Source organism: Phocoena sinus, chromosome 7 (assembly GCF_008692025.1).
Source record: "Phocoena sinus isolate mPhoSin1 chromosome 7, mPhoSin1.pri, whole genome shotgun sequence".
Lineage (NCBI taxonomy): Eukaryota > Metazoa > Chordata > Mammalia > Artiodactyla > Phocoenidae > Phocoena > Phocoena sinus.
Genome location: NC_045769.1, coordinates 39,766,333 through 39,789,530, shown reverse-complemented (window position 1 = coordinate 39,789,530; position 23,198 = coordinate 39,766,333). Strand labels below are relative to the sequence as shown.

General features: G+C 33.8%; 1 protein-coding gene across 1 annotated transcript in view; it reads left to right on the top strand.

The window, feature by feature from the left end:
* Nucleotides 1-23,198, top strand: part of SLC39A10 (solute carrier family 39 member 10) — a 65,107-nt gene that overhangs the window by 25,364 nt on the left and 16,545 nt on the right. The window contains exons 3-8 of the mRNA XM_032637813.1: nucleotides 1,445-1,652; nucleotides 13,820-13,989; nucleotides 15,754-15,942; nucleotides 19,899-20,019; nucleotides 21,235-21,603; nucleotides 22,948-23,028. Coding sequence (XP_032493704.1) covers nucleotides 1,445-1,652; nucleotides 13,820-13,989; nucleotides 15,754-15,942; nucleotides 19,899-20,019; nucleotides 21,235-21,603; nucleotides 22,948-23,028 — 1,138 coding nt within the window. The remainder of the gene's footprint in view (nucleotides 1-1,444; nucleotides 1,653-13,819; nucleotides 13,990-15,753; nucleotides 15,943-19,898; nucleotides 20,020-21,234; nucleotides 21,604-22,947; nucleotides 23,029-23,198) is intronic.

Genomic DNA, 23,198 nt, shown 5'->3' with positions numbered 1-23,198 from the left:
GTTTTCTCTGTCACTTTATCATAGGACCTACTTGCTCATATTAGTCTTTTCTTATGCTTTCAACAGATGTACAATGAATGCAAAAAGATATAATAATGGGAAACTCCAATAGTAATGGAATGGTTTTGTTTTTCTTTTAAATTTTCATGCTCTTTTGAATTCTTTCACATTTGATTGGTTCCTTCTTGATTTTTTAAAAAAACTATTCACCTTAAAAACATTTTTGTCTCATTACAAGTGTATCAACACCCTTATGTATTCTTATATTTAGCCCTCATTAAAGTTTAAAAAAATTGTTGAATTTGTTTATTGTTCGGATGTAGAAAAAGCAGCACCATCTAATGTGGAAAATGACCTCAACCTTTGTTGTTTCTGTCTCTTATTATGGAAGTGTGTTTTACATCTAAGTAAATATCTTTGTTTATTTACTGGACAAATCATTAGATATTTGGTTTTTAGCAAATTTAAAAATCTTAGTGTACTTTTAAAGAAATACATTAATTTGTTACTATGGGTAATATCCTAGAGTCTTGTTGATAATAACTAGACATTATCAATAATGTTTACTTTTTGTATTCTACTTGTGGGGTCTGGATCATCAGACTTGTTATTTTGTATCCTCATAGGCCTGATGCATACTGAGGATTTTTTCAAGATTTCTGGAAATATTCTATGCATTGGATAGGGTAGTAGTATCTCATGTAAAGGCCTGAAAAAAATCATTTTTTTTGTTTGTATGTTTTGATTCTGTTTTTTGTACCATAGATAAAATAAGCAAGCATGCAACCAGAGTGCATATGTATGAAAAAGAGGTAGTGCCATCTCCTTTGCCTCAATTTTAGATATTTGTTTTTACTATATGATGGGTCCAGAATTTTTTGTTACTTGTTTTCTTCTTTGTTTTGTTATATTTTGTACTTAAAGTACCAGTGGATAAAGCTGCCTTTTTTTAATCCTCCAGTTTTAGCATTGGGATAGAATTCCCCTATATGATATTCTTTTGGGGTACCTTAGTGAACATGTCTATATCCTTGTATATTTTAATATAAAGTTGTTAAAGAACTCTTAAGTCTGTTTAACACTGTTTCACAAATAAGAATCTTGAGCGATTGATGATTGCACTTTGACTAGGGAAGTGATTTTTTTCCTCACCCCTTAAGGATCTTGGGAATATAGTTCTAAGTCATTCTTATTGATGGCAGAAAGTCATATCTTTTATATGTTGCAGTGGAAAATGGTTCAAATCTATTAAAAGTTTTGGATAATCAAGTTGAATGTATTCCTATCATAAATTCCTGTCAAAAATCATTCTTTGTAATAGGTATCTATATATTGCAGATTATTTTCAAATAATATTTAGAATATATTTTACTATATAATATTTTCTTTTTCTGCATAATCTTCTTAAAGTACTCTTAATTTTTTTTTATCAATTTCCTTGCAGTGTTTGAACGTCACTCAGTTGTTAAAATACTATGGTCATCGGGCCAATTCTCCAATCTCACCTGATCTATTTACGTACCTTTGCCCTGCTTTGTTATATCAAATCGACAGCAGACTTTGTATTGAGCATTTTGACAAACTTTTAGTTGAAGATTTAAATAAAGATAAAAATCTGGTTCCTGAAGATAAGGCAAATATAGGGGCATCAGGTAAGAAAGATTTAAGTTCTTTCTCCTCAAAAAAGTCTCTGTACTTATTTTTTATTTTAATGTAATTGAATGAGGAAGTAATTCCAAATGATTGCTTTCCTTTTGGTGACTTTCAGTATGTTTTAATCATGTTTAGGTATGTGTGTTTAGAAAGATTGCGGGGAGACAAGGAGGCACAATACAGTTTACTAATGTCTTCTGACACTACAGAGGAATGTTTTGCTACAGACAGAACTAATAGATTAGAAAGGAAATACAGGTTTGTCATAAATAGATTCTTCTTGATGGGCAAATGTTAATAAGGGGACCCCTAATTAAAGTTATATGATGTTATAATTACTTAACATTTAGCAGGGTGAGGGGCTCTAATGAAAAGATTATTAAGTTCCTGAGGAAGTAAAAAGGGAAGCCAGTGTGGTGAAACTCTAGGAATGTCTCAGAAATGCCAGTGATTGGCACATGAACTTCATCATGGGCACTTCTAGAGAGTAAAACCAAATGGGTAAAACCAAAACTATTTTTAAACTTCTCTCTAGGCTCTTTTTCATCATATCCAGTTGGCTAGATTGCTCCACCTTGGTGTTTACAGATACCTCCCATCTAATATTTCTGGAACTTCTACTCCACAGGAAGTTCATACCTCTTATAGAATCCCAAATGCCATTCCAATTCATTCTTTTGATAAAATCTGAAAATCTTTGATTTTTTTCCCTCTTATGGTTTTAATTTTCATTTCCTATTTCCCCTTGTATAATCAGTTGTCAAGTCCAGTTGAGTCTTAAATATCTTCCAACTGTATCCACTCTGTCATAACTTTAGTTCAGATCCTCCTTGGTTCTTTCCTGAATTGTTGAAATGCCTTCATAACCTTCCCTGCCTGTGTTTTTGTCCCCTTTGTAGGTCATGCTTAGCATTTAAGCTAGATTTATCTTTCTAAAATGCAAAGGAGATACTCTGACATAGATTTTTCTTTTTAGTGATAGCTGGCATTTATTTAATACATATGTTTTCCTTTTATTTATTAAAAAACATGTATTGCAGGCACTGTTCTAAACTCAGTTCATTTACTCCTCACAACAGTCTTATGAGGTGGAGAATGTTACCCTAATAACTTTCCCAGGGTCTCAGAACTAGTGAGTGATAGTGGTCAGATTCAGTCCTGAGAAGTTTAACCATTTTGATATCCATGTTCTAAGTGTTTTACATGCTTTTTTTTTTCTTTTTAGTAAATTTTAATAATAATTATTGAATTATTATGTGAGGGAGCTATTGTATGATTCTTGTTTTTACAGATAAGGAAGCTGAGGTATAGAAAAGTTTAGTAACTTGCCCACAATTCCCAGACCTAGATAAAACCCACCAAGTCTGAGGTTTGTCTGATAAATGTTCTGGGCAATCACTGTGCTATTATTTTCCAAATTTAGCTAATTCTGGTATCGCCTTTATGATTTTTGCCACATATTGTTACACTAATATTTTTCATTAGATCTCTATATTTTTCTTCACATTTTTTGTATTGTAAGCAGTAATAGCTATGAGAACATGGATTTGATGTGATGTGCTAGTTATACTTTTTTCCTCATATATTTTAGAATACTGCATTATGCTATGTTGTTCAAAGTTCAGAGTGTTGTTTTTTTTTCTCCTAATCATGCTTTCCAGAATATGATCCATACCTACCTACCTTTCCATCTTTATCCTCCACCATTCGTTTCTTCCCTCTTAGCTCTAATCATAACAAACTCATGGTACTAGATTATGCTGGTTTACCTTCATCCCTCTGTGCCTTTTCACGTTGTAAACCTCTCTACTTGGCTGACTACTATGATTCCTCAAAGATTCAGCTCAAGGATTAGTCTCTCTGAGATAACTTAGTGACCATTCTAGGCTTAATTAAGTCCCCTACCTTGATACTCTCTGGATATTTCCATCATGGTACAGAGTTCATAATTGGATTAGTTACGTTTTTGTTTGACTTCAGTTGCTTAAAGGAAGTGACTGGGTCTTTCATCTCAGCATCCCTAGTGCCTAAGATAAAGGGTACTTTGGACAAAAAGTAAGCACTCATATATTGATTAAATGAATAAATTGCTTAATATTAGTCTATATGTAAACTTTCAGTTCTAACCTAGGAAGAACACTTGTAAGCCAGCCTAGTGTACTTTGATAATACAGTGTTCTCACTCAGAATGAGTTGTATTTCAGGAACTTCATCATTTGCAAAATCATGATGAATGCAGTTCTGGTTGAAATGCCCAAGATATAGTGGTGGTATTACATAGTAATTAAAGTGACTAAATTGATGTGTATGAATATGAGCTGAAAACAGAATTCCAATAAAATAGATGAAAGATTGAAAGAGCAGCATTTAAAATTTTTTCATAGTGTAGCAATAAGGTAGACATGTTTAAGAATATCACATTCTAGTATGAGTTTTATATGATAGAGACATTTCTTAAAGCTTAAAAGAGTACACATAAAAAGAAATGCGCTCAATACATAACTAAGTCTCCTAGGTTCCTGCCTATTCTTGGTTAATTTCTTTGCAATAGGAAAATGACTTCAGAATAGATAAATTAAACATAATAGCCTATATTTATTGGAACCTTACCATGTGCTATTTTAAACACTTTTACAAGAGTTGTTTAATTTGTTACACCCATGAGATAGGCACTTTTACTTACTTCTTTTTGCTGAGGAAAGGAGGCTTTGAGAAGTTAAGTAACATGCCCAAGGTCACATAGCTGCCAGGCAGCAGAGCTGTGATAGGAACTAGAGTATTCTCCATCTAAAACCTGTAATGTAACCACTATGCTCTTCTCCTATGCTGTGCTCTACTGCTTCCTGCTGAAAAGGTTCTTAAGTGTGCTTTGCTAAAATGTAAATGACAGGGAGATAAGGAGAGTGTTAGTGATTTGACAGATAATGCAGACAGAGACAGGAAACGGGTAGAGGTAAATATTGATATAAGTAAGTATTACTATAAGTGTAGATTAGTCATTAAAAAAAAAAAAGAAAACAACCTGAGAATAGTCTTCTAGTTAGACAAGCTGGGTTCAGTCTGTTAAGATCTGGAAAGGCAGAGAAAAGTGATTTCACATGCTAGACTTGAATAATGATCTTTGGATAGACAAAATATGTCCTCTTTGTGGCTTCATGCTCATTGATCTTTGTAGATGAGTAAACACCTTGAGAGCCACAGTCTCTCTCAGGTGCTTATAAATTCTCCCTGGCAGGAATAAAAGGGGAAGCTAGGTCTAAGATTATTTAACTTAATAAAAAAAAAAATACATTTGTTCTTTGCGGGGAAAAATGGAGACTGACAAGATTGTGGCATCTGGAGTTAAAACTAATAGGCTTTTTTGTTTTTATGGTTTCTTAAAAAAACTCTAGTTCTTTGTTTTCTCATCAGCTGTGGGTTATGACTTGGAGTTGTCTATGTTGTAATATTGACATAATCTATATATTTTAACAAGGCTGTTGATAGATGCTTGACTATAGTAATGTTGAAAATTACATTTATTAAATATGAAAAGCCTTAGAGGAAATTGTACTTGCTTTGAAAACGAATACTTTACTAATAGTGAATATTGATTAGTTGTTTGCAGGTGGTTATTAACATTCTCAGAAATGAAGCTTGAATTAATTATGTCCTGATAGATGTTAATAATTGTTAGAGAGAATGCTCTGCTAGTAATTATTTTCAATGACTGCTGCACCATTAAACAAGGTTAACTTGTTCTGTATAAATCTCCCATAGTGACACAGCTACTACCTCATTAACTATTCAGAGACTGCTGTAAACCAAATATGCTATATATACTGTGTATGGTAGGAATCGTTTGTTTCACAAGATTGGCTCATTTAGTCATAGAGTTGACCCTAGCTTAATTATCAGGGGGAGTTGTGAATAGGCCGCTCAGCATTTTCTGCCAATTAAAATGCTGAAACAGTGTAGAAAACTGCCATCTTGCACATGCTTTGAACCAAGTTAATTAGAAAGTTTCCACAGATGAGCGCTTCTTTTTAAAAGAATGCATTTTCTCTCTAGATAATGAGAAAGGGAGTTGGTGAATAACTAAGCTTGAAGACCTTTAACGTTTTAAGAGACCTAATTTGCAGAATAAGTGAAGCTTATTTCAGACATTTAGCATTTTTTATTGCATATGGTATCTTGGGTACAAATAAAGAAAACATTTGCTAGTTGTACTTAACAGTTTGCATAGTGTTAGGTTGGTATAAGTTTTATGAGATTCCTTTTATTGTTCATTGTTTATCGTTGTTATTTTGCTTTTTTATGGCTTTATACCAAATTGTGATCGAAAAAACACAATACTTTGGTCGAGAATCAGAAAAATTTTATTACCTGAGTTGCCTTTTTTCTACACCTAAGAAATTATGATAGAGTTTATGTGAGCTTTAAATGTGTATGTTATTAATTCTAAAAATAAGTACATACTTAAATAGCATGGGAATGTATTTCAGGTACAATAAATTCAAAACAACTTTACTTCTTATAGTTCAAAGAAATCGTAATTTTCCTTGAAGAAAATTTAAGTTAGGAGAATGACTACTCCTTAAGTTTTTAGTGCTAGAAAGCTAAAATTACTGTTAAAAATTAATAAGAAGTCAGTATAAGAAAACGTATCTGTAATAACATACACTTATGGAATAATAGGGCTGTTTTGCTAATGAAACAGTTGTGATGGAATAGTTGTAATCTATACAAAATATCTAGAAAATTTCTGATTTATCTGAAATGGTATTTCTTCTTATTTTTATGTTTAATTATACTTGTTTTTCTTGTAAATCCTCTTCTATGTGAAGCCATCTCCCTGGGGGTAAATACATAAGTGGTAAATAAATCACTTGGCCAAGAATTCTCTGAAAATACTTTGAGTTACTGGAGAAGACAGTGGATTCAGGAAGGACTTTGGGTTTGTTTTTTTTTTTTTTTTTTCGCAGTACACGGGCCTCTCACTGTTGTGGCCTCTCCCGTTGTAGAGCACAGGCTCCGGACATGCAGGCTCAGCAGCCATGGCTTATGGGCCCAGCCACTCCGCGGCATGTGGGATCTTCCCAGACCGGGGCACGAACCCGTGTCCCCTGCATCGGCAGGCGGACTCTCAACCACTGTGCCACCAGGGAAGCCCGGGTTTAGTTTTGACTTTGCCATTTTAGCTAGCTGTTTAACTATTTTTTATTATGGTAAAATATGTATAACGTAAAGTTTGCTGTCTTAACCATTGAAGTGTACAAATTAGTGGCATTTGTTACATTCACAATGTTGTGCAACCATCACACTACTTGTAAAACTTTTTTTACCCACCACCCCAGATAGAAACTGTGTAACCATCAAGCAATAGCTCATTCCCCCCTACCCCCAGCCCCTGGTAACCTCTAATCTTTTTGTCTCTATGAATTTGACTATTCTAGATAGTTAATGTAAGTGGAATCATACAATGTTTGTCTTTTCTGTCTCTTCTTTATTTTGAAATACTCAGCATAATGTTTTTAAGGTTCACCTATGTTGTAGCATGTATCAAAACTTCATTCGTTTTTGTGGCTGAATACTAGTCCATTGCATGTATATACCACATTTCGTTAAACCATTCATTCATTGATGGACGCTTGGCTATTGTGAATAATGCTGTAATGAACAAGGCATACAAGTATCTGAGTTTCTGCTTTCAGTTCTTTGGGATATAGACCTAGGAGTGGAATTTCTGGGTCATATGGTGATTCTGTTTAGCTTTTTGAGGAACTACCAAATCTTTGCTACAGTGGCTGCACTATTTTATGTTCCCACTAGCAACGTAAGATGTTCCAGTTTCTCCACATCTTTGCCAACATGTGTTTTTCTTTTTTCTTTTTTTCAAAGCCATCCTAGTAGGTGTGAAGTGGTAATGTTTAGCATTTAACATCTCTTTGCCTAAATATACAAATACAAATCTCTAAAGTAAAAGGACATTGGACACATTGGGGTCTGCTAAATTGTGTTCTTCAGGATACTGGCTCATTGTGCTATATTAATAGGTTCCATGATCAAGTAAGTTAGAAAAATACTGCATATTATTTCCCCCTTGCAGAAATTCACATTGCTCATTAAACTGTTAGAGGCTCTGAGGGAACTTGTTTAATCCAGTATTACCAAGTCTTTTTTTGATTATTAAAATTCTCTCCTCACTCCCCTTGGAATGCCACCTATCTCATAGAATTAGATGAGCAGTTTGAGAAATGCTACTGTAGATTATTAAAGTTCTTTCTAGCTATACAATATGACAATAGCTAGTATGTTGCCAGTTCAAATAGCTACAAGTAAGCAAGGAATTTAAAAAATTCTTTATAAAGGAGCAGAATAATTGGCCTCTTTGAAAATTTTTTTTTTTTTTTTTTTTTTTGTGGTACACGGGCCGGTCACTGTTGTGGCCTCTCCCGTTGTGGAGCACAGGCTCCGGATGCACAGGCTCAGCGGCCATGGCTCACAGGCCCAGCCGCTCCACGGCATGTGGGATCTTCCCGGACCGGGGCACGAACCCGTGTCACCTGCATCGGCAGGCGGACTCCCAACCATTGCACCACCAGGGAAGCCCTGAAAATATTTTTTATAATTTCCAACTTTGTCAATCAAGGCAGCATATTCACAGAGGAGTAATTACACTCAATATATTATAATAGTCTCAGTTGTGCTCTCTATATTTTATGTATAAAAAATGTTACTAGAGGTTATAGGATCCTTTATAGTTCTAGAATTTATTTTCTAAAATCAATTTGAAAACTCTTTTGAAGGTAGCAAGCATATTATATATATTTCCTCTAGTTGAAAGAATGAGAAAACTCTTTTCATAGAATATCTTTGGGAGTGTTCTTTTCTCTTCAACTTTTTGGCAGAGTTTGAGAAAGATCGGTATAAGTTCTTCTTTGTATGTTTGGTAGAATTTGCCTGTGACGCCGTCTGGTCCTGGACTTTTGTGGGAGTTTTTAAATTGCAGATTCTATTTCAGTTCTAGTGATCAGTCTGTTCAAATTATCTGTTTCTTCTTGATTCAATTTTGGTGGGCTGTATTTTTCTAGAAACTTGTCTGTTTCTTCTGGGTTGTCAAATTTGTTGTCATGTAATTGTTCATAGTGTTCCCTTACAGTTTTTTTGTATTTCTGCAGTATCAGTTGTTATGTTTCCTTTTTCATTTCTTATTTTGTTTGAGTTGTCTTTCACAAACAAAGTGGTTTGTCCATCTTGTTTATCCTTTCAAAGAGCCAGCCCTTGGTTTTATTGACTTTTTCTCTTGTTTTTTTAATCTCTATTTTATTTTTTTTCTCTCTGATCTTTATTATTTCTTTCCTTCTGACTTTCGGTTTTGTTTGTTCTTCTTTTTCTAATTCTTTTAAGTGGTAGGGTAGGTTGTTTATTTGAGAGTTTTCTTGAGGAAGGCCTGTATTGCTATTAATATCCCTCTTTTGCTGCATTCCATAGATTTTGTATGGTGATGTTTTCATTGTCATTTATCTCAGGGTATTTTTTAATTTTCTCTTTGATTTCATCATTAACCCATTGGTTTTTTTAGTAGCATGTTGTTTAGTCTCCATGTAATCGTTTTTTTCTCATTTCTTTTTCTGTGGTTAATTTCTGGTTTCATGCCATTGTGGTTGAAAAGATGCTTGGGATAATTTCTGTACTCTTAAATTTGTTGAGGCTTGTTTTGAGCCCTAGTATGTGGTCAGTCCTAGAGAATGTGCCATGTGCTCTTGAAAAGAATGTGTATTCTGGGTTTTTTGGATGTAATGTTCTGAAAATATCAAGTCTAACTGCTCTATCGTATCATTTAGTATTTCTGTTGCTCTATTGATTCTCTGTCTGGAAGATCTGTTTATTGATGTGAGTGGGGTTTTAAAGTATCCTACTATTGTTGTATTCCTGTCAGTTTCTCCTTTTATGTCTGTTAGTATTTGTTTTATTTATGTGGGTGCTCCTATATTAGGTGCATATATGTTGACGAGTGTAAAATCCTTTTCTTGTATTGATCTTCTTCTTGTATTATCATTATATAGTGTCCTCCTTTATCTTTCTTTATGGTCTTTGTTTTAAAGTCTATTTTGTCTGATACAAGTATTGCAACCCCTGCTTTCTTGTCATTTCCATTTGCATGAAATATCTTTTGCTATTCCCTCACTTTCAATCTGTGTGTGTCCTTTGCACTAAAATGGGTCTCTTGTAGGCAGCATATTGTAGGCTCTTGTTTTTTTATCCATTCTGCCACTCTGTGTTTTTTGATTGGAGCATTTAGTCCATTGATATTTAAGGTAATTATTGATAGATATGTATTTATTGCCATTTTAAGCCTTGTTTTCCTGTTGATGTTATATTTCTTTTTTGTCCCTTTCATTGTCTTTTTGTTTTTCTTTTTGTGACATGATTATTTTCTTCTATATTATACTTATGTTCTCTCTTTTTTTGTTTGTTTTTTGTAAATCTATTATATGTTTTTGAAATAACCAGTTTCTTAACAATCATTTTATTGTATAACCAATAAAGAAAAAACATTTCTATTAAGTGTTTTTAAAAAATGTGAGTGTGAGTGTGTGTGTATATGTATATATATATATATATATTAACTCATTTTGGAGGGGCAGCTGTCCAAGCTCAATGTAATATCACTTCATTGAACAACTCCACATGGCATAATTCACATTGTATTCTAAGTAAATGACATTCACCCAAAAATACAATGAGAATGGTGCTCTTGAAGTTGGCCAGTACTGTGACCTTGGGTTGATTCATGTAAGGCTTTTGGCTTTGTGGGATTGTGATGTTTTCTTGTATTCTCTGAGTTTCAGGTGTCAGATAATCACAAGTACTAGTGATTTTCTAATCATAAAGTGGGCTTCTCTCTTTCAGACATTTCTTTTAGTTTACAGATTTGCTTTCTCAGGAGGATAATAAGGAGATACAATTACCAGCACTGATTCATGAGAAATTGTACCTGGGAGAGTGTAATATGTGACATATACCCATTTGTACACATATGAACTCATATACCCTTTCACACAGACCTTCCCTCAGCTACATGTGTAAGCACTTGGCTGATTTAATTTGTTCAATCTGCCAGTGCTTGTTCTTCAGTTATACTGTATTTAGCTCACCTGTCAGCATATTGGCAAATTGATTTTCACTGAATTCGATTTTGGTTGATTTGTCATTTGGTAACTTGAGTTTTGACTAATTGACCAGAAGCCATTTGAGATTGTAAATCATCGTATAACACTGCAAAATGTTTATGGCTTCATAGACTCTTGGACTTTTCTTCACATTCAAGATACCCTGAGCCAGAAGTTTATATGATGAGAGTTTTATAAAGGAAATACTTGCTTAGAATAATGTTCATTTTTAGATATAATTTGTATGATTAGGGAACAGAATCACATTTTCTCTCAACTCTTTAATGATTAAACTTGGTAAATGTGCTTATAAGAATATATGTTGGTATAATTAGGGTCTTAAATTTCATAATCTAATAAGCACAAATTTAAAAATGTTTGTAATGCTAATATTTTATTACTTTGCTAAATTGTATTGTATAATTTGTTAATCATCTCACTTGTCTACTGCATCAAATTAATAGTGTTCCCTTATATTAAGATTTAGAAATTTAATATTTATTGCAAATGTCTTAATAGGAAAATCCGGAAGTGAATGCATATATATTCCCCAGTGTAGAATATAATGTAACCCTAGGAAAAAGAATAAATCAAGTTAACAAGATTTACCCAACTAGATTTTGGCTAATACAGATTTTAATTTAGCAGCTTAATCTAGTTATATGAATTTTCTTGGACATTGGGACATAGAAATAAAATAAATACTTTTATTGGGTAATTTTGGTGAATATTCCAGTGCATTTTTGGTGAAAACAATTCTGATTAATAAAAAATTCTAATAATTATGAAGAGTTAATTAAATTTGTTTATTTTGGCTAGTGTATTTGGGGTCTTGTCTGTAGTTTTGTCAATACTCATCCATACATATTTACATTAGTGTGTATATACAGTTATTTTTTTCTACTTCAGAGTATCTTGGAATATGAATTGCTGGGTTTTCAGTATCTTTGTGCTGTTTTTCTTTAAGTTCTTGATTGAGGTTGCTTTTGGATTGGCTTTTTTTGAGATATATTGCTTCTAGATTGGATTATTGCCAAACTAAGGAAAAATATATTTGGGAAGGAAGAGTTGTATATTAATATATGAGACATTTTATCTTCAGGTTGATGTTTTCATTATTAGCCTTGGTGTTTCCCATTTAGTTATTGTCAGTACCTTTTGTCGCTCCCTTTTTAATTTTTTTCCCCACTAGTGTGATTGGAGCTAGAGAGCTGCAGTAGTTTTGACAAACCTTTTTTGGTTTAGTTGGCCAGTAGCTTTATTGGTTCTCTGCCTTCATGTATACCTATGGCCACTTTTTTCCAACTTATTCCCTCAGGCTCTCTCACTCACTGATTTTATTGTTCCAGTCTGTATATGGGGCACACACAAAGTAACCTGGTCATCATTATTAAGTCAATCTTTAAAGCTTATTTGACCTTATATTTTTCTTTATACAACAGGGTTTTTTACCTCAGTTCCCTGTGCCTGTAGTTGCATCCATAGTTCGGGGAATCTCCTTCTTATTCTTTGGGTCCACTAACCAACTTGTTGGCTTAATCCTTCCCTGACCTTGGTCCTTTGGGAGTTGAGTTCCTGTTCCTTTATTGCCCCCAAATCCTTAAAAAGGATTGAAGGCACTGTATTCAATCTCTGGCTGTATTTCAGTGTTTCTGGCCCTTTAGATTCCCAATGTTTCTATCATAGTAATTATCTGTTACATATAGTATAAACCACAGAGCTTCCATTAGTAGTAGATGACCTACTGTTTCATTCTGAGCTAATTTAGCTAACAAGAATTAGCTGTAGTGTTAATGGTATTGGATACTGTGACTAAAATGTCCAATGAATAAACAGTTTTATTGATAAAGGTTTAGCATTTAGCAGGTCAATTAAAGTTTTATTTTTTTTTACCTATCCTTACTTCTCTTTGTCTTTGAAAATTTTAAGTTATCTTGATGAAGAAATGCATTTTTCCATTATTCACTTATCACAAGACTTGACATAAAATCTTTCAGCAGATTTATAGTCCTTTTAGATTTGATTAGAAAAAAATCATTTTAGATTAAACATTTTCAAAATTATAACTCTTCAGTGAAATTTCCTATAGATAAATATTAAAATAAACAAATTTTAAACTTAAAACATTTCCATTTTATTTTAGGCCATTAATAGGAAGTAATTTCTCATTTTAAGTGAAGATGCCTCACCCCCCGAACTACTGGCATTTATTTCTGATAATCTTATCTGCTTATGAATAGCCTAGATAAAGAAATGTACACAGAATTCCACCTGTTTCTCACAAGTCACATTATGAAAACATTTCTCCTGTGTTCTGATCTGGTTAAAATTATATAGTGAAATAAAAAAAAGTAGTAAATTGTACAGAAAGCTGAATTGGAGGAAAGGGAGTTTGGAGCTGGGTATGGAAGAAAGATGATACCAAGGGAAATAGGACTGAATTATCCTTTGTAAAAATAAGAAATGAAATACAGTGAGGCTACCAGTAATAAGCTTTTTTTGTGTCTTATCTGAGTATATTTATATTTTGGGCTGATACGTTTCTTAAACTTTGTTATTGGAGAGATTTCCATAGATGATGCTGCATTAGATACTTGGCTTCCTTTAATGCTCACGGGAGAGTTTTATAATTATATTCTCTAAATAAACAGTTTAAGGCTGTACCTTTAGACATCGGTAAAATTTTATTTATTTAAGTCTAGGTAGTGTAAGTGAACCACAGCCTTAAGTCATTTTCAGTTCCTGTTTCTAATAAGGTGGACCACTGAAGATAACTATTTATAACTTGGTCTTAGTTTAATTCTTTTTTTAAGCATTCAAGTTGGTTATATAGTTGTTTGTTTTGTTTGTTTTTAAACACAGTAGTGCCAAAATATAAAATTTTCTTAAAAAGCATAGTCTAGGTAAGGTAATCAGTCTTCCATGACTCATTTATCCTATGTTTTTTCTTCTTTGGAGCTTTTTTGGTTTATATTGTCATACTAATGTTGACCATTACTTTCTTCCTACAGCGTGGATTTGTGGTATCATTTCTATCACTGTTATTAGCCTGCTTTCCTTGCTAGGAGTGATCTTGGTTCCCATCATTAACCAAGGATGCTTCAAATTTCTTCTCACATTCCTTGTTGCACTAGCTGTAGGAACAATGAGTGGAGATGCCCTTCTTCATCTACTGCCCCATGTAAGAAATCTTTTAAATCTTTTTAAGAAGTAAAAATATTTCAGCTAAAAGGATCCTTCATTTGCAAGCTGTAGCATACTAACCTAGTATTTCTGTTGTTTTATTTGCTTATAGGATGAAGTATTTTTTCCATTTGTACAGTTTTAAATTAAGCAATATTAAAATAGATTGAATCATTAGATTTTAAAACAGCAACAAAAAACTGGTAGTGTCAGTTTTAACTTCACCTGTCACAGTGTATACATATCAAATCACCACAATGTAGACTTTAACTCTCTTACAATTTTATGTCAGTTATACCTCAGTAAAACTGAAATTTAAAAAATGCTCTTATTAGCAGTTCTGAAAGTGAATACTTGGACATCAATGAGTGTTTTATCTTTTTATCTTTATGGTGTATCAAGAAAGCCATTAGAAGAGATGTATAAGGGGTTTTATGATGATTGTACACATAGCCAGTGCTCCACAGGCATCTTTATTTGAGCAGGAATAGGCAGACATACTCAGTTAACAATTTTAGGCATTTAGCTCTTTACCCATGAGGCCATTTATCTTTTCACCTGGTGTGCCACTTGTGTTCTTCCATTTGGGAACACTTCTAATGATATGATCATAAGCCCACACTCCTAGTACCTTTACCTTGCTTATTAACCTTTTAAAATCTGTCACCAGTTAAGAGTGTTTGAGCCAGTATTACTGTCTTTCCTTCAAATTACGAAAACAACAGGGCTTTTTTCTTTTCCAAATGTAAAATTATAGGTTTGAATATTTTTTTACGTTCTCATCACCGCCCTTCGGGAGTATTTGGGAGACAGAATTGGATTTCTGTGTTGTGTGCACCTCTTCTCGCCTTCTGCACTCCTGGTTGAGAATTCCAGGTCTAGTATCTAGAACAGTGCATGGCATTGCCTTTAAAAAAAATTAATGTTAAGGCCGTGAATATGCATTTTTTGTTGTTGACTTATTATATATCATTTATTTATTTCTCCCTTATTGCAACCCTTTGCCTGCCCTTTCTACCGGCCACCAGGCATAGCAACAGTCTGTTTCAGAACTGGGCCTAATAAATTAGAACAGTTGAAGTGCGAACAATGTTTAAGTGCTATTTAACTTTTTTTTTCTTAAGAAGTGTTAATTAAATGAAGCTATTACCTTTTGTAATGGTCGTATCTTTGAGAGGTTTAGAAACCTCTTCTGTTGACCACTAGCAAATAGGGAAGGAATACAAACAAATGTTACAAGGAGGGAAAATACTGAAGACCAGTTCTCTAACTCTTACATTCTCTTAAGATAAAGATTTAAAATATAGAAAATTAAACACATGTTTAAGTATATACTTTTGCTCATGTTCAGCAGTATATGCAGAGATAACATCTCATCACTTCTTTGAAATAATTTATAAAAGAAAAATATTTTAAAAATATAATCAGCTTAAGAGAAGGTTAAATTACTGAATATTAAGGCATATATCTGGGACATGTTCACTTCAGTTTATGAAGGACCCATCATTACCTCTTATCTTACTGCTGGTTTGATTCTTTTACTGTAGGATGTATCTTAAACCTGATAGGCATTTGAGTTTTTGGTCTTTGTTTTAGAGTTACCATGAAATGTAGTACTTTCCAGGCCACTGAGGATAGCAAAATTAAATGGAAGACTACTTATATTCAATTGAGATAATAGGGGATATTTTTTCTGGAGATTATATTCTCAAAATAGCATTTAAATTACTTGTTTAGAAGTTTTTCTTATTCTTATTAACAGTCTCAGGGTGGACATGATCACAGTCATCAACATGCACATGGGCATGGACATTCTCATGGACACGAATCTAAGAAGTTTCTAGAAGAATATGATGCTGTATTGAAAGGACTTGTTGCTCTAGGAGGCATTTACTTACTATTTATCATTGAACATTGCATTAGAATGTTTAAGCACTACAAACAGCAAAGGGTAAGTGTTTTTTAATTGTTTATTTTATTTTCTGAGGTAAAACTCAAAAACCATTGTTTTTGGGCCTTATGTTTTTTCTTAATCATGGTGTTGGTGTGTATTAAATATCGTTTAATAGATTATCTTCAGAGGAAAAACTGACTTTGATCTTTGCCATTTTTTTGTCATTACATTTGTTTTGGCATTTATAATCAAGATATAGGAGTCTCAGTTTCAGTTAATTTTGTGTTGCTTCTTATCTAATTGATTTAAATAGTCTGAAAAAGGTTATTGGCCAATTTATTCTTATTAAAAATGCAAAAATGTATAAATAGAAGCAAATCTCATTGGTCTTCATAGATAATATTTTCAAGTATAGGGGGCTTTCATTGCCATATCTTTTAATGAAAATTGATTTTGCACAACACATTTCTTTACCAGAAATGCCTTGCCAATGGTGTAAGCACTAGAGGTATGAAGAATTTAGATTCAGGGGGCTTTGTAGGAAGAAAATATAATGAAATGAAGGAAATGGTGATTCATCTCAAGAGTGACAAACACTTCAGAGATGATGCTTGGATTATTGAACTGTCTTTCATGTCACATTTATTAGAATAAGATAAATACCTAAAAGAATTTTTTCCCCAAGAAAGTAAGTTCAGGTATTACCATCCACTGTGATTTACACTCCTCCCTGTTCACATTGGTTCACATCTGTCTCTAAGGCTCTGTCTTGAATACATCTCTCACTTAACATGTTTGTGATATTAATGCTGATTGTCTTCAGTATATTCTGTTTAAGTAAGGAAATCCAGAGGACACTTTTAGAAAGCTTTCCACAATAACGAGTTAGAAAATTTTTATATCTTGTTAGTTAACTACAAATATTCAAAAAAAAATTCTTCAAGAACACTGGATAGTCATTATCATAATATATACAGCCCACTCTTATGATAAAACTTTAATGCTGTTTTTATGGATATATTCTTGTTTGTGTATGTATGTGTTTTGTATATATCCCCTTGGGACAAAATATGGTATTCAGGGAGAGTGATTCTAGTTCTTGCCCAGCCACAGACTAGCTCTGAAACTATGACTCATTCATCATGATTACCAGTTGCTATCTAAATGCATGGGAAATAAATCCTACTTCTCATCTGTATTTTCATATCATATTCCAAGTAGTGTATTTAATTTTAATGGCCATATTTTAGTCAGGGCATCATATTTAATTGCTTCCAAAGGAGGGTTGATCAAGATGGTGCGCTCAGTGAAGTTTTATCTGAGGAATGCTCAAAGGAACTGGGAAGGATCAACTTAGAGAAACGTGAAAGAGATCTAACAGCATTTGGTTTGGGAAGGGCCATGTGGAAGGTCATGTGGATAGGTGAAGAATTGACGGTGGTGGGAGGGATGCCAGGGTGAGATTGGCTGGAGGGAAATGAGTCAGTGAAGGAGATTACTGCAGAATAATTTAGAAGAGAGGTGCAGAGGGCTTGAGTCATGGCATAAGAAATTGGGAAGAGAAGATGATTAAGAGAATTATTTAAATGAGGGACTCAATAAGAAAACATTGATTAGATAAAGAATTTAAAGTCCATCTCTGTGAATACCAAATTTAGAACACAAATACAAATTGCAAAGTATATAAAGAAGTTTTGGAATTACTGTGAAGCCCTAATTTTCTTCAATTGTGTGTACCTACTAACACTGAAGCAGCAAATATGAAGTATTTAATGTGTACAAAATATTAGGGACTGTATAATTTACAGATAAGTATAAAATGTAGTGCTTCAAGAGATAGTCCTTCAAAATAAAGTGGTTTTATATTTTTTATAATTCAACCTTGATCTCATTTTGAACCTAGACTTACTGGCAAAATTAAACACATTTATTTTTATAAAGTAAAGTAATATAGAAGAATAGAGTCCCCGAAATATGGCAGGCTTTTGGAAATTTGAAATTGTGGGAAGTAAAAAACTGAAAGTAACACCATTTGCAGAGGGGTACTCTAAATGCAATAGTGAGGAATTCATCAAGTACATCAAAGAAAGGAGTCTAGGGAGATAAATAAGTACATTTCCTTTATAATAAATAGGACAATAAGTAACTAAGATGAAAAAGTATATAGCATTTTTTGAAGAAAGGGAATTAGTGATACTTGAATAGAACAGACATTTGACCGTCTGTATAGAAGAATTGGAAGGAAGCTTTCAGAACATAAGTTAAATAATACACCAGATGCTGACTAGTTCAGCAAGTTGCGGCTTTGAAGGTAATGATTTGGCAAGTTTTTAGGAAAATGGGCAATCAGAACCAAAGCAATTAAACAAAATCCCAGCTGATGTTTTCCTTTCTATGTCTGTCTCATTGACTTTTGTACTGTTGTTTGCTCCTCCTTCCTCTTTTTTTTTTCTTCTTTAACTCATGTTAAAACTGCTGTTTCTTTTCTTCTCTTTAGGATGTCTCCATATTATTTTCTTTTGAACATTTTCTATTCCCCCAGTTTCTGTTTTCTATTGCTATGAAGCAGAACAACCCAAAAAATAGCTTGTAACAACAACTTATTAGTTCTTTTAATTTTGTCAGGAATTTAGGCAGGATTCAGCTGGGCAGTTCTTTTGCTCCACTTGACATCAGTTAGAGTGATTCACTCAAACTCTGCTAATCTGGGTTGGCTAGGGCAGTGCAGAGCTGGAAAGGTCCAAGAATGCCTCACTCTGTGTCTGCATCTTGGTACTCCTCCACATGGCCTCTCTTCAGAGTCTAGACTGAGCTTCTTCATAGCATAGTGGCCAGACTCCCTGAGCGAAAGCAAAAGGTGCCAGTCTTGTTTCAGACTAGGCCAGAACTGGCACAGCATCACTTCTGTTGTATTCTGTTGGTCAAAGCAAGTCAAAAGGCCTACTAAAATTTAGGGGCAAGGAATAGACTCCACCTCCTTATGGGTGGAGAAGAATGCTTACACAGGGAGGGAAGAAATTGATGATGGCCATCTTTGGAGACTCTGCTGCACATTCAGCTAGCCACAAGAAGCCTACTTATGCAGCAGTTAGAAGACTCAAACATCTGAAACATAGCTCACAGCTTATAAGCAAAACCAACAAGGAAATGCTCTGCCAGTCAGTAAGGATCTTCCAGAGAACTTGATTTTTACTTTCATACTGTTCCAACATACTTGATTATTTGCTTTTTAAAATGAACATTGATTAAAAGTAGAAATTTAAGTTGGAAGAGTTGTTAGTGATAGACTGATGAGAAGAAACCAGACTATTAAGAGAGAATATAGGAAAATCCAAACATAAACAATGAATTACAATAATTAGAATTTATTAGTAGAGGACAGCTTAAATGAGAAAGAAAACTTGTCTTGATTGCATAGCTGTTAAGTCAGTTACTGCTAGGTCATTTTCATACATCACCTCATTTAATCCTTATAAGAATCTCATTTTCATATTATAGATGAGTATTTTTAGGTTTAATAAATTTAACAAACTTCTCTAAGTCTCATAGAGGTAAACTGTAAATTTAGGATTTTAAGTCAAGCTTGACTCTGCCTATTACGTCACATATGGGGAAAAGTGAGATTGTGTTAAACACAGAATGAAATTGAAAGGATTAAGCTTTCGTTTTTTGGAACTTCCCATTCCCACACACTATTAAATGAGAGCAATATTACATATATTTCACACATTTCATTCAGGTTGCATATAATAATACAGTACTGTGTACCCTGTTCTTAACTTGAAAGTATATGAATTGGACCTTTTAGTCGAGTATTCGAAAAAAAATAACATGCAAATTTAGTTGGCTTTTTCATCTGGTAGACCCTTTGATTAACTTCTAAAAAATTTTTCTCACTCCTTTTCTAAATAATGTATAAAATTACCACCATTTATCCCCATAGATGTTAACAAGTGAATACTGTTGCTAATTGTGGCTGTAGATTCAATGCTAATACCAGATGTTTTTTTCAGGGGAAACAGAAATGGTTTATGAAGCAAAACACAGAAGAATCAGCTATTGGAAGGAAGCTTTCAGATCATAAGTTAAATAATACACCAGATGCTGACTGGCTTCAGCTCAAGCCTCTTGCCGGTAGACAATAGTTCTGACTAAAGAGAAACCTTTAAAAGTTGAAACATTGCTTCTAAACTGTGCCTGAGTTGTTTGAAATTTCTTGTCTTTGTTGCTTCTCTAATACTAGTTTCTTTTATTTCCTTACATGTATCTTAACTGATTTTGTTAGTGTTTTCGTTATTTTCAGTGTTATTTATACTGGAATGTGGGACCAATTAATCATATTACAGGGCAAGGAACGCGTTGCACTTTTTACTTTACAGAAGAAAAAAATGAAATAGTGTTTTATTTCTTGGTAATGCAAAAATCTCCATGCCCTCCATATGTGATTGTTTTCATGTGAGAAAAGGAGAATTGGTCTTTGTACTTAAAGGAGAGTGGTCCCTGTACTTAAAATCTCTGCTTATCCATTCATCTACTGTGTTTCATGATAGATGTAATGAGGTAGCTTACAATTTTCAGGGAAATAATATTTAAACATAATTTTTCCCCTTTGTGAACTTGTGTTTCCCCTGAGTATACTAAGGATTTTCTGCAGAAAAGGGAGAGCCTAGACGCTAACTGTAGACTCTGCCCCAAAATACAATTTGGAAAGCATTAGAATCTTTGTCACATAATAAATAGCTTTTGTAAACTAGGTGAGAGGACAACCTTAATTAAAAAAAGAAAAAAGTATCAGTGTTATCACTTGTATGGGTTTTTGAGCTTCATTCTAGTAATGATCTAGAATTGATCTTGGTCAGATAGGTGGAGCACTAGAGGATGCAAGCGATTTAAATTTTGTCTTTGTTTTTTAAATGATAAGAGAAGGTTAGAGTGGGTAAACTTTGTTCTCTGAAAAATTATGGGCATATTTTGTTACCCTGTGAATGCTACAGTAACTTTCCACCCATTTATTTTCATCAACTGTTGATGATGTGCGCCTTAAGTTTCACAGTATCTTCATGCATGCCAATTTATGTCCTCACTTCACCTGCTATTTCAGTTCCCTTCCATTTACTTCATCTGGTTCATCTTTTGGACTCTCAAAACCCCAGTTTGTTTTGTGTGTGTGCACATGTGTATTTACTTATTTATTAGTTTGATTTGTTTTTTTATATTATTTAGGAATTTTAAAGACATTCACTTAGGAAATGTTCATTACATTACTGCTATTTTGCCTGGGTTTAAATTAAGCAAATATGCATTCATTTACTTGCTGATAAAGCATATCCTTTGCCATTATAAATATAGGAACTGATGACTCGGTTGTTTCTGAAGATCGACTTAATGAAACTGAACTGACAGATTTAGAAGGCCAACAAGAATCCCCTCCTAAAAATTATCTTTGTATAGAAGAGGAGAAAATCATGGCCCATTCTCAAAGTGATGGATTACATGCCATTCATGAGCATGATCTCCATGCTGCTGCACATAACCACCATGACGAGAGTAAAACTGTGCTGAGGAAGCATAATCATCAGTGGCACCACAAACATTCTCATCATTCACACGGTCCCTGTCATTCCGGATCAGATCTGAAAGAAACAGGAATCGCTAATATCGCTTGGATGGTGATCATGGGGGATGGCATCCACAACTTCAGTGATGGGTTAGCAATTGGTAAGTAGGCTTGAAACTTGGGTTATAATTTGTTATTCTTTAAGACCATTTTCCGTCTTCCACTGTTTTAGTACTGTCTTGGAGCTTAACAAATATATTATTATATATTATTCCGTCATTTGGCTTTTCCAAAGGCTATGTTAGTGTTTTTGATAAGTTTATTTGGGGGCATAAAGGTATAATTTCAGTGGGTTTTTCTTTGAACATATAAACAAATTCCACAGTGTACTTCTTTGATACCTTGATTTCTTACTGAAGGCATAGTTACCATATTGAAGAAGCTACCTTAACATATTTTCAATACATTTATATGTCTCTGATTGAGAACAAATGAATTTCAATCTTGGGTTTAAAAATTCTTTTACATTTGAAAAAGTGAAGAAAAATTTTACAATAGTAAAAATCCATTATATCAAATTCAAACATCATATTAGAATCTTGATAATATATACTGATGTTACCAGTTTAGGAGAACATTAAATGTGATCAATACACAATTTTCTTTGAGATCCAGACTCTATTAAATAATCATTCAGAAGTAGGCCTTGGTTTCTTTCAAAAGAGACCATATTTTTGAAGCCACAGTGGCTGTCAGTGTTAAAGAGTAAAGAATTTTACTAGTAGCATCAGATGCATTTGTGCCTCTGATTTCAGTATTCAGGACCATCAGACAAATAATAATTTATGCCATTTATGCTCTAGACCTAGAAAAGTTTGGATAAGGATACTAGGCATTTAAATATCTATAAATATTAGTATGCGAGAGCAAGTGCAATTATAGACTTACATGACTTAAGATTGAGGGTTTCACACTACCAGTCAGGGACTGAAACACTAAAAACTGTTACTACTCCGAAGCTATTAGTGAATTAGAAGGTTACACAAATAGAGAATTTAATTCAGTAGGGAATGTTTCTTTCATTGAGTAGCTCTTTCTCTGGTTGTCACATACCTATTGCACTTCACTCAGTGTATGTTCAAAAGCTATAGTGTGTGAGATTACTGAGTCACTCATACATTATGAAATTAATTTAGATAGGCAAAAGAGAATGCAGCTGTCATTATGAATGAAAATAGAAAAACAGGGCTTCCCTGGCGGCGCAGTGGTTGAGAGTCTGCCTGCCGATGCAGGGGACATGGGTTCGTGCCCCGGTCTGGGAAGATCCCACATGCCGCGGAGCGGCTGGGCCCGTGAGCCATGGCCGCTGAGCCTGCGCGTCCGGAGCCTGTGCTCCGCAATGGGAGAGGCCACAACAGTGAGAGGCCCGAAAAGAAAAGAAAGAAAAACAAAAGATCAGTAAATGTCACTTGAATTTTTTTCTCCCCTCCACCCTCCCACCTCAGGAGCAGCTTTCAGTGCTGGACTGACGGGCGGAATCAGTACTTCTATAGCTGTCTTCTGTCATGAACTGCCACATGAATTAGGTAACATGACCTTAAAATTTTTACCAGATTTCATGAAATGCAAGACTTAATCTAAATGCATCTAAATTTTAGAGATGTTAAAGCGTAAAAAATGGCTGATGGCAAGTATACAGTATCATCATTCTCTTGTTTATTGTATAATTTTTGTTAATTTGCTTCTAAAAAATGTG